At 40.0% G+C, this 12,343-nt stretch overlaps 1 protein-coding gene across 1 annotated transcript in view; it reads left to right on the forward strand.

The window, feature by feature from the left end:
• Positions 1-12,343, forward strand: part of LOC109912514 (receptor-type tyrosine-protein phosphatase gamma-like) — a 767,972-nt gene that overhangs the window by 390,582 nt on the left and 365,047 nt on the right. The window contains exon 4 of the mRNA XM_048606500.1: positions 9,537-9,685. Within this exon, the coding sequence (XP_048462457.1) occupies positions 9,537-9,685 (149 nt within the window). The remainder of the gene's footprint in view (positions 1-9,536; positions 9,686-12,343) is intronic.

Below are 12,343 nucleotides of genomic sequence, written 5' to 3' on the forward strand. Positions count from 1 at the left end.
ACCATCGTCAGCTGATTCATTAAGACCTTCTGTCCATCTTTAAGTCAATAGTGGGGATTTTCACTGATAATTGCAAAATGTTCAGCATAATTTGCGACTCCCCAGATGCTGAAGCAGTCCATGTCCAAATGCAGTAAGATCTGGAGAATAACCCAAGTGCCTAACAATGACCATCTCCAACAAGAGATATCTAAAAGTCATTCCTTGATGTTATGATCTCTAAATCCTCCACTATCAACATCCTGAGGGTTAGCATTGGCTAGAAACTGAACTGAACCAGCCAGCACAAATACTATGGTTACAAAAGCAGGTAAGATTTCTGCAGTGAATAACTAACTTCCTGTCTATCGAATATGTTCACCATCTACAAAGTTCAAGTCAGGAATGTGGTAGAATACTCTCCAACTGCCTGAATGTGTTGTCCCAAAATGCTCAAAAAGCTTGACACCATCCAGGACAAAGCAGTGTGCTTGATTGGTATCCCAACCACTGATAGCAGTGTGTTCAATTTGTAAGATACACTGTAATTAATGACCAAAGCTCTTCTAACAGCTTCTTCTAAACCCACAACCTCTGCCATTTCGAAGAACAAGCAAAGCAGACACCTGGGAATGCAACCACATGCAAGTTCCCCTCCATGCCATAAGCCATCTAATTTTGAATTATATTACTATTCCTTCACTGTCACTGGGTCCAAATCCTTTCCAAAAGTACTATGGATGTGCCTGTACCCCAGAGATTGCAGTAGTTGAAGAAGGTAGCTAACCATCATCTTCTCCAGGACCATTAGGGATGGGCAATAAATCCTAAAAAAACAGGTAGACTCAATCACCAACAAAGTACAAAGCTAGAAATGAGCCATGAAACCAGAACCTGTTGTTAAATTGTACTGAAAATGGTTATATTGCAGTTGATTATACAGAATAATATGTTGTAAATTAATAATTCTGAGAACATTGATTCTGCTGCCTCAAAATTATCCTTTTAATGATCCATCTAGATCAGAAAAATTATGGCAACTGGTCTAATTAATTATTGATTTTAGATTTAAAAATAGATGATCTGAAAGTAAATCTTCTCATTTATGAATGGGATGAATTAAACCTTTAGGCCTGCCGAGTATATATTTTAGGTGCAACTTGGCAACTTGCCTCCAGTCCTTTTGTGGCATTTTTTTGGACATCTGGATGTAAATTTGTAGGTGACATCTTCATTGTATATATGTTTCACACCGTTGTTCATAATCTTAATATCTGTGTGAAACATAATATTTTGAATCTTATTATTTTATTAGTATTCATTGTAGTCCTGGATAATTTCTTAGTCTGGCCTTTGTTTGAAAGGGTTGATGGAAAGTCTCATTATCAGTCAATCATTCTGTTAGCTTTCACTATTCATTTCTCAATGGCCTTTTATAAACTGGATATAAATGTGTTTATTTTTGTGTGTGCCTGATTGCATTATTTATTTTCATGGTGATTTACAATGCAATCCTTTAATGTTCATGGATATTTTTTATGGTAATTTTTACTTTCAATAAAATTATTTGTTTTCTTATAAGTGCTTTATTAAAACATTCAGTGGTATTTTTTTGTTGCCAAGATAACAGTGTTGCTGTAAACTTAGCTGAAAATGCTAATTCTGACGTTTCGGGCCTAGACCCTTCATCAGAAGTGGGGGAGGGGAAGGGGGTTCTGAAATAAACAGGGAGAGAGGGGGAGGCGGATAGAAGATGGATAGAGGAGAAGATAAGTGGAGAGGAGTCAGACAGGTCAAAGAGGCGGGGATGGAGCCAGTAAAGGTGAGTGTAGGTGGGGAGGTAGGGAGGAGGTAGGTCAGTCCAGGGAGGACGGACAGGTCAAGGGGGCGGGATGAGGTTAGTAGGTAGGAAATGGGGGTGCGGCTTGAGGTGGGAGGAGGGGATAGGTGGGAGGAAGAACAGGTGAGGGAGGCAGGGACGAGCTGGGCTGGTTTTGGGATGCGGTAGGGGGAGGGGAGATTTTGAATCTTGTGAAATCCACATTGATACCATTGGGCTGCAGGGTTCCCAAGCGGAATATGAGTTGCTGTTCCTGCAACCTTCGGGTGGCATCGTTGTGGCACTGCAGGAGGCCCAGGATTGACATGTCATCTGAGGAATGGGAGGGGGAGTTGAAATGGTTCGTGACTGGGAGGTGCAGTTGTTTATTGCGAACCGTGCGTAGGTCTTCTGCAAAGCGGTCCCCAAGCTTCCGCTTGGTTTCACAAGCTTCAAAATCTCCCCTCCCCCTATCGCATCCCAAAACCAGCCCAGCTTGTCCCCGCCTCCCTAACCTGTTCTTCCTGTCTGATTAATAAGATCACAGCTTTCCTCTGCTGCATCAAATGGGTGCACTTTTCTTTCAAATGTTTTTTGAGGCATGATCCAGAAATTTGAAGTGATGTGTGACTGACACAAAATGCTGAATTTTCCATTGTTGTTGGAACCATAGTCGAGTCCTGATCTGATGACGTTTGTCTCCTGTTCACGTATGTGATTGTCTCAAATCTTGTCAATCAACAGATCACCTCTAGGCATCCTGTCCACTTAGGCTGTGCAGTCAGGAGGGTCAGTTAGAGTGCTAGGATAAGTGGGCACTGCTAATGTAGGTGGGAGAACATGAGAAAACTGTCTGATGGTCAGCAAGGATGGGGGGATATCTTCCTCGGATTGTTTGTGGCATGGATTTGGCCTACTGATCCCCACAGCTCTGGCAGGGGCACTTGAAAGTGGCATTGATGACCTCATCAGCCTGTTGCCACAAGGCTACCTCTCAGAAAGCTGGTGGACTGGTGCTGAAATGGAGAATGGAGCTGGTCTGATCACAGGAATATTTCCATCTCCATTGGACAATGGTTCCTAATTTGGCCCATAAGTGGTATGATTGGCTAAATGCCCTATTGGAACAGGGTGCTGACTTTCTTCCCCCCCTCCAATCCCTAAAAGATTCCTCAGAAGTGGACATCCCAATGCAGCTTCTCACTATTTTCCCAGCCATCCCAGGCCCCAAACCATCTCCAGGAACATGCAGCCCATTGTTTCTTGGAAGACCAGCAAGATATCTTCCATCAGCATTGTGTGCACTTCCAATGTAAGGCAAAAGTGTGCACTTTTACACAGTCCAACTTAGGATACTGTATTAGGGTCACTGATTTATTTTCTTTTCTTTCATGGGATGTGAGCATCACTGACAAGGCCAGCATTTGGCCGAATTGCCCTTTTACTATGGTTGAATAAGTCAAGTAGCAGTTTTGCAGTGATAATTTTGAGCTGGCATGAGGAAGTTATGGGAACTGCAAGCATCAAGAACAGTGGAGCAAGTGGAGCGATGGATACCCAGAGTAGAATTTTAAGCTGCGGATGTGGACTGTAAGAATCAATATGTTCATGGAGCTCACTGTAGATTGGACACAATGGTCTGCATGCTTTGCATAAATCCCTAAAATAAGTTGGAGGTGAATTCCTCTTTATGCTTAGCTCTTTTGTACACAAGCTCATTGGCAGGCTGTTTACAGTACATCTAACAGTTCCTGCTGCATGCCTGTCAGCCGCTGTTGGTAGATAACCTTAATTTTAGAATCTGAATCCTCTGCAGTATGTAGCCTCACCCTCCAGAGAACTGGCATTCCAATTTCTCTAGAACTGTGGTTAGGGATTCACCACATGAATGCTCTGCTTCTCAAGAGCTAACCATAACCTTCAGAGGAGAAAATTAGAAAAAAGAAAATTGATTCAGTTTTTGGCACGTCTTTGGGGTTGCCTGTGATTTAATCATTTCATTTTCTGAGATTAAAATTTCATTCAGATGACCATCTGGCAACGGTTGCTGCAAGGGTAAGGATGTTACCACTCATTAGGTTGTGTCGTAAAAATGGCACCTAAAATACAGTATGTTGTCCTTTAATCTGGAGAAGTAACACTAGGTACGTATGTGGAAGCATGATCTTGCAAAACACGAACTATTTAGTCTGAAGTGCTTTTGAAGAGGTTTCCAATGTAAGTATTAGTCAAGCATTCACATCTTGTAGAAATGTCACTGGGGGAATGTCATCGTCTCATTTATTAAGAGGAGCCTGTATTAATACATGTGCCAAAAGGTGACCTCCGAAGATATGCAGTTGCACATGCCATAGGGAGAGCAAAATGCAGCCTGAGGGCAGCTTGAGAAAGTGGTATTTATCTGAAACCACGCTTCTTTCTCTAATGCCAACTCAGAAGCTCTCATCGGAGGCTTTAAGGATGTGGCCAAAACAATTAACTGACACAGGAGCTCGTTGATATTTTAACTAGTTAATTTAGAAAAAAATCACAAAGAGGCTGAAAACACTCACCTGAAAAATCCAAGGGCTTTCAAGTCCCTCCAATCATTTGTTCTGCCCGAGGCTCCTTTAGGTTTTAGATATTTTCTAATCAACCTGTTCAGAGATGTTATTGCACAACTCTGGAGCACATGGGACTTGAACCCTGGTGTCCTTACTGATGGTTTAACATAGAGCTGTAGAGGTCTAAAGCAAAGGAAAAAGGCCCTTCAGCAGATCATCAACTACCATCTAAATATTCTAATCTAATTTTCCAGCACTTGGCCCATAACCTTGTACGTTGACATTGCAAGTGTACATTTAACATGCACCATATCTGGCAGCTAAGGAATGTAGCTCTCTTCTGCCCTGTTTAGTATACAGTTATGAAAGTTTCACCTGCTTTGGATGGTATCTTTAAATGCCACGTCTGACTGAGAACTCAACCAAGTCCTGAGGTGAGCAGGAATCTTCTTCTAGCCAGATTTTGTGGAATTTATCATGCTATTTATGGTTAAAATAAGGATGATAACATTGAACTTAAGATTGGCTATGTTATCGTTTTGACCTATGTAGATTACGTAAAATGTAGTAAACTGCAAGATTTGTCTTATGTTAAGGCTGTCAACTCTCTATGAATAGCCTGGAGTCTTCAGGAGTTGTAGATAAATCTCCAGGACATTCTTTATGAAACGCTAGAGAGCAAGGGTATTCACAGACATTTTCTTACAATTTTCTTTCAACATTTCTCTTTATCACATATAAAAACATTGAAAATTTGTGATGGGGAAGCTGTAAATCTGAGAGTCAAGCATCATCCTGTTGGGTAAATGAGTCTTTTTGCTCGCCAACTCCTGTAGAAAGGCAGTGTATCACAAGGATGGGTCCATTGGCTAACTCATGGCAGGACCAGTTAATGTGATGAAATCTCCAAGAGTGCATTTAATTGCAGTTGGAACCTTAGCTAATATACACTTTTGCAGCAGACACTCAAGCAATGATAAGAGTTTTAAAATAAATGCAATGGCCCTGATTCAACTGTGGACCAGTTTTCAGCATGTGAGATTTGGGGCAAATTCCCATTTTTTAAAGGTGTGGGGGGGTGTGTTATGTGGTGACATACATCACCCACCTGCCAATCAGCTCATTAAGACTGATAGGCAGAGCATAGGAGTGTTTCTTGGTGAATCACAGACCTCAGCACTGGTGTGATGGGTCACCACGACCTGTTGACCAATCAGAGGCGGGCAGCATGTGGGTCCTAAAGACCATGATTGAGGACTTGGGGGATCCAGTGGTGAGAAGATAAATACTTTTGCTTCTCTTATTGTGGGGTGTGGTTGTGAAGAAGCAGTATTGGGAGCCCTTCCCCATCCTGGCAGCCAGATTGCCTTGATTTGCCAGTCAGGAAAGTGGTGAGTTAAGACCATAAGGTGGATATTATTTAACTATCGAAGGGCCTTAATTGGTGACAGGGTCAGAAGGGGAATTAATAGGGTGAGTTGATCATCTCTCATCATGTATAGGGAAAGAAGTATCATGGCTTTCGTGTTGTTGCAATAATTACCTCCAGCAGAAAAAAAGGGCCTGAGAATTTTTATCTCCTGGTAATCATTTTGTATGTTGCTGAGAGCTTTCTAGGTCCAACCTCTAACATATTCTGTGCTAAGACCTGATAGATGGTGGGATCAACCATCAGGCTGAGCTGTGTTAGGCCTCTTTGGGAGGTATTTGTGAGATTGCACAATGGATGACCTAAAAATCCAACTGCAACTTAAAATAATACCATTTCCGTTCTGAGGCCTGTCTGGATGTAAAATTACTCTTTGAGGTTTACTATTTTTGTGGACCTGTTATTTCACTTAGCCTTTCAGGAAACTCAGCACCATTTCTTGCTCTGCTCTTTGAGTAAAGACTGCAATTAGGAACCAACCTGCACGTATTGAAATAGACTGAATGAACATTCATCCTTGTTGTCTGCTTGGTGGACAAGGTTAAAACATTTCATCTCCGTCAGCTTAAACATAAGTTTGTGACCTGAGTAATTTTAAATGCTGGATAAAAATCACAGATAAAATTAAATTTTCCTGCAATAAGTTTGTGACTGACTGAAATTGAAAAATGTGAAATCATTAAAAATTGTATACATTTGATTGAAGCTGGCAGTTGTTCTGTGCCTTTGCCAAAGTATGATGACTAAAATAATTTTAGTGCATAAAACAGGACAGAACAGGAACGGACCTACTTTGTCTGTGTTGACCAAGAAGCCGTTCTGAACAAATCTCATCTGCCTTGTTTTTAGCTAGAAGATGGAAATTGCCAAGTCAAGCAACAAACTACTCATTTGCTGAGATTAAGATTATTTTTTCACACTTAGTCCAGATGAGACACTCAGTAATGAACAGCATTGTGTGTGTATCTCCAGAAGTACATAAGGAGTTTGTATTGAGACCCAAATGGTTGAGATTCGTTGTGCAGGGCCCTTGGTTTACCCTGAACCTGTTCGGTAAGGATCACTTTCACCATAGTAGTTCAAAGCCTGCCATTTGATAGATGGAGTTTGTACCAAGGAACATGTTAATGACTTCTTGTGTTTCCCACTCCTTGATCCAAAGGATGTCTGCTGGTAGAACTTGCTCAAGAAGGTTGCTCCATTTAGGTCTCTAAGGTGGAAGATGAGCAGTAAGTCGACTGAGCATGTCATTATGACATGGTAAATGAAGTGAATTCAAATAGTTTCAAGCAGCTTGTGGGTTTTTCTCAGTCGGCAGATGTGTGATGTTTGCTCAGAAGCTGGGGCTGGGGGTGTTGAGCAGCAGGTTCCTGTTACGATGTGTAGAGTTACACTCAATTGGCTGACAGCAAGATGTGCATGTATGATAAATCTTTGCCAACCAGGTGCCCAGTTGTGGGGTTCGGTTAGCTCAGTTGGCTTGTTACCTGGTTTGTGATACAAAATGACACCAACAACATATGTTCAATTTCTGTGCTACTTGAAGTTACCATGAAAGTCCTGCCTTCTCAACCTCACTTATTGGCTGAGGCATGGTAACCGTCAGGTAAACTCATCACCAGTCATGTTCCCCTAGTGAGAGGGCAGCACTTTGGACCTCTGGGACTATGGTGACTTTGCCTTATTCTACTGAGGAGTAAGATAGGACATGTGCTGATATCTGCACTGTTGGCAGCATGTTGGTTGCAGTGAATGTATAGGAAGTAATTGTGTTTCTTGTGTTATGAAAGTTATATAACATATATACAATAATATCAGTTTTGGAGTTGGGACTTCAAAATATTTGCAGGTCGATGTTGATTGAAGCTTTTTTTCTTACACAAAATGTTCAAAGTGTTCTTTTAGGACGGTGATTGAATCCGGCATTTTGTTAGCGAGCAGGTGACAGTTAACCCCTGTGGTGTTATTTGAAAGATGTTTATACTTTGTGTTTGTAATAGTACAGAGCTGTGTTTACTCTCCCTAAGTTCAGAAGATCTAAAGTCGGCAAGATTTACTTTTTAAAAATTCAGTTCAGAAGACCAATGTTGAGTTTCAAAGCTGATTTAGTTTCTCACCTAGTTCAGGGAATAAGTCATTTAAGTAGAAGGTTTAGCATGTAAAATTTGCAAACCAGGAGAGTTTGCATAGAACTCCACAGGTCATTGGAACTGAGAAAGTTTAGGCTCTCAATTCGGCAGGTCTCGCTGAAAGGTCTTCACAGTCCATGACAAGCAAACTATCAGCCATCAGGAAAGTCTCGCCTTTCCACTGATGCTGAGTAACTGTAGCTAAAGTGGCGGAATGCATGTCCAACAGCACCGAGCATTCTGCTGGTCTTGGCTTTCCATGGCAGCCACCACCCTGTCTATGGAGGCAGTTAGAAGTAAGCACGTTGGAGACAGCTCAGTACTCCTAACATTGTTTGCTTTGACGTGGAGATCTCAATGTCCCTACAAGAACAGTCATAGAGAGCTCCTGCATTTGGAGGATCTTCTCATATAGTATGGTTGCTCTTGTCCTTTCTTTATCCTCTTTTCATTTTCTGCTTTCCTCATGTATTTTCTTGTTTTCTGCCTGAGTTCCTTTCAACTTTACTTATTTGTTTTTCTCGTTATGTCTTTTGCTTTTTACAGGTATAAAGTGGAGATAATAACTGAAAGGTTGAATTCAGTGGTCAGAATCACCAGTAATGCTGTAGGATGCATTTGGGGTGTATGATGTAGGCAACATTTGGCTCTCAGTGGCTGTATTCTCATTCCATGTTCATTCACCTTCCACCTACACCTTTGTTTTCTTCCAGCTCCTCATTCCCTTTACTGTCCCTATCTCCTTTGTTTAAATTTGCTTCGCTGTCATATAGCTCTCCTTTAATCACCACCTTCATACCCACACCCACACTCTTTCACCACCCCCACCAAACAGATCATGAAAGGCTGCAACCTTCTTTGTTCCTCCCTTTCCCTGTGTATTCCTCCTCCTCTTCTTTTACCCTCAAAGATGTTTTCTTTACTTTCAAAATTCAAATTGATTAAACAAAGAGTATAGGATAAGAAAACTTTCCCGACCTACTTGAATCACTCAAAATAATTTTGATTTCATTAGAGCTTTTGAAATCTGCTCTTCATCTTTTTTAAATTGTTTGAAAAAAAGGTCTTGATCACAGCAATGGAAACTGAAGAGAAATATCTGATTAATTCATCTTATGGAAAGGAACTCCTATATCCTGGGCAATTAGGTATACTATACATGCTCAGACTCCATAATTTAAAATTTAGCTCAGGGTCACCACTCAGAGCAAACTATCCAAATCTCGCCTGTTGGCAGAGAATGTACCTTTTGAGTAAAATTTTGAATAAAGGCATTAAAGTACGTTAGAGCTACTTGAATATGTAAATTTAGATAGACTTTTTTTCAAAACAGAATTGTCTGAATTGTGGATTTCAATCTCTGAGAAAAAAGAAATACAAGGGAAAACATATTTACACAATGATTTATGGGAGTCTAGAGCCTTGATTGTTTGATAGGCTAATGTCAAACCCCACAACAGATGTGAACATAGGAATATAAAAAGTTGATATAACATGTGACCACAGCAAATGAGTAATGTAAAAAGAGTAAGTCTGTGTATGTGCGCTCAGAATTTTACCAAATTATAAATATGTGTTCAAACTATTTTGTGTTGGTGACCTGCTAACAAACCTTTTTCTAACTTATTGTCTTACAGTTGCTGTTCTACTGAAGGATGATTATTTTGTCAGTGGAGCTGATCTTCCAGGCAGGCTTAAAGCAGAAAAACTAGAATTTCACTGGGGTCAGAATAGAGGTTTTCCAGGTTCGGAGCACAGTCTTGATGGAAAAAGATATCCTGTTGAGGTGAGAAAGGCATCAAGTTGGTGAAATGTTATTTTGCCTAGAATAAAAATATGCCTGTTTTACTACTGCTGTATGTTGGCTTGGTTTACTCATGAATTAATTGGAACTTGATTTATATCACAGGTCAGTATTTACATTTATCTTCCATTTTGTTATTCTTTATTTTCTTTATTTTGTTTATTGTAGTAATAGCAGTGAAGCCTGTTTTTTTTGCCCAAATCTCCAGTATATGCTTTTTTTCCCAGGTGGCCATTGATATGGAAGCAGCACAAATCCTCATTTCAAAGGCAAATTCATAACATTGCTTGCAATACATGAAATGAAAAAGCAGATTGCTACGTCCTTGCTTGGTTTAGATTTTACTGAAAAATTTGTGAAGGAAATGTTATTTTAGGTATCAAAATATACTTTTAATATTGTGCTAAATGACCTAGTTGGAGGATTGCATTCTTAAAGCATATTGCTGTTCAGAAACAGGTACCATTTGCCTGTTGTTGTTCCTACATGCCAAAGTTGAGTACAATTACTTTTAAAAAGGAGGTTATTTTTCTTCTATACCAATTATTTTCTAATCAACCTGTTCAGATTGTTATTACCCACCTTTGGAGCAGGTGGGACTTGAACCCGGGCCTCCCAGTCCAGATAAGGTACACCATCACTGTGCCACAAGACAGCCCCACCACAATGTTTCTTAATTCCAGCTTCAGCAGACCACCTAAGAATAGTAACAAGGTGAATCTTCTTTATTTTCATGTCTGCCATTCTTCTATCTCCTTTCACTGAGATTGCAATTAATATTCCTATATTAACTATTGTACTGTAGCGTGGCATCCATTGGGAACTGGATTAGCTCAGGCCAATTGATTCAGGTAAAATAGAGCTATTACATCTTGGTCCCAAATAAAGAAAGGCTTGCATTAAAGAGCAATTTTCACAACCATTGGATGTCTGAAAGTACTTTACAAGTAATAAAGTACTTTTGAAGAGCAACCACTGTTACAACATAGAAAACATAGCAGCCAATTTGCTCACAACAAGGTGCCACAAACTGCAATGTGGTAATGACCAGATATTCTGTTCATTCCAAGTTCGATTGAGGGCTGAATATCGAGCAGGCCACATGAGATATCTCCTCTGCTCTTCTATAAAATCATGTCTTGCAATCTTATACATGCACCCAGGCCTGATGGGTCTTAGCGTAACCTCTCATCTGAAGCTTGGTACCTCCTACAGTGAAGCACTCTGTCACTACTACAGCAGAGTGTCAGCCTTAATATTTTTGCTCAAACCCATGAACTTGGTACCGTTAGACTCAGACCTGATAGTGCCATTAACTGAGCTGCAGCTAATACTTCAAGAATGAACCAATGGTTATTTAACTCATTGAACCAATTGTTACAACTGGTCTATTTGATACAAATTTATATATCTAGTTATACAATGACAAGACATCCTAATACAGATATTGATGTGCTTACATCTGTTGTTTTGGTGCTAAGACACTTTCTCAACTGTTATAGTGAGCAGTTTATGACATAACTCATTGGTTCTTGTTCTGCTGAGAATTGACCTGCTGCAGTGGTCAGAATGTAGGAGTGTCTTCTGCTAGTTTCCAGCGATTTTTTTAAATTTATGAGAACAGACATCATTTCCTTCAGCCCCTCTCTGCTGGCTATCCTGCACTGTTATGTCATTTTCTAAATGACTGAGCAGATAATCTTCTGTGAGACATTCAACAATCTAACTGTGTAACCAACCAATAATAGATGATGATCAAAGTGGTCTGCAGTGACTACTCACTTAATTTTCAACTCCCAGCCCCTGTGGATATGAAAGAACAGTTGGCATTTTCCATTATGACACTGGAAACTCAGTCTGTGATGCAAACCATTGGTGGTGTAATGCAATTTGAGAGAACATATGTGTGTTATATTTGATTTCAGATTGACAAAACTCTGTGATGTATCAGAAACCAGTTTGGATCTATTTAGATGAATACGAGGGCTTTGTTTGCATTTTTAAATTAACCTGTCTTTGCAGAAACTGAAAGCTGATCTGGTGCCACATTGTAGTAAAATTTGCATAGTTACCAAACAAGATGCAAAGCTTTCCTTTAATAGGTATTCCCCACAGTCTCTGCTATTTGTTTACAAATTATTCAGTGGATAAGGGCCTCCATATGCATTAGCTGCAAACACCAACTTGTTTGATTTTAGATCTGGTTCCTGTGCAAACATCCAATTAACTGTTGGTGTTGTGATACAAACGCAGAAGGGATGACATGATCAAAACTCAAGTGGCGCCTTCACGAGTTGATCCTAATACAGGATGAAGATTTATATTTGCACATATGCTCTTATAGATACCCTGAATTTATAAATGTGCTTCATAATTTTTTTAACTGTTCTTGTAAAAAGTTACAGACCATGAGAGTTTTCAGTGATGCCAAGTGTACCAAAATTGTACATCTGTTCCTAATGAATGGTTTATGATTTTGCTGCAGCCAGTACAATAATAATCCTCCCCACCCCATCCTCGAATGATTTCATAAACTATTTTCCTGAGTTTCCATAAAGTTCTAAGACATTTTTGGATGAGGAAATTGGAAATTTTGTTCCTCATAAACAAACTCAGCTCCTGCAATTATTAGAGATAACA

This window comes from Rhincodon typus, chromosome 16 (assembly GCF_021869965.1).
Source record: "Rhincodon typus isolate 14 chromosome 16, sRhiTyp1.1, whole genome shotgun sequence".
Lineage (NCBI taxonomy): Eukaryota > Metazoa > Chordata > Chondrichthyes > Orectolobiformes > Rhincodontidae > Rhincodon > Rhincodon typus.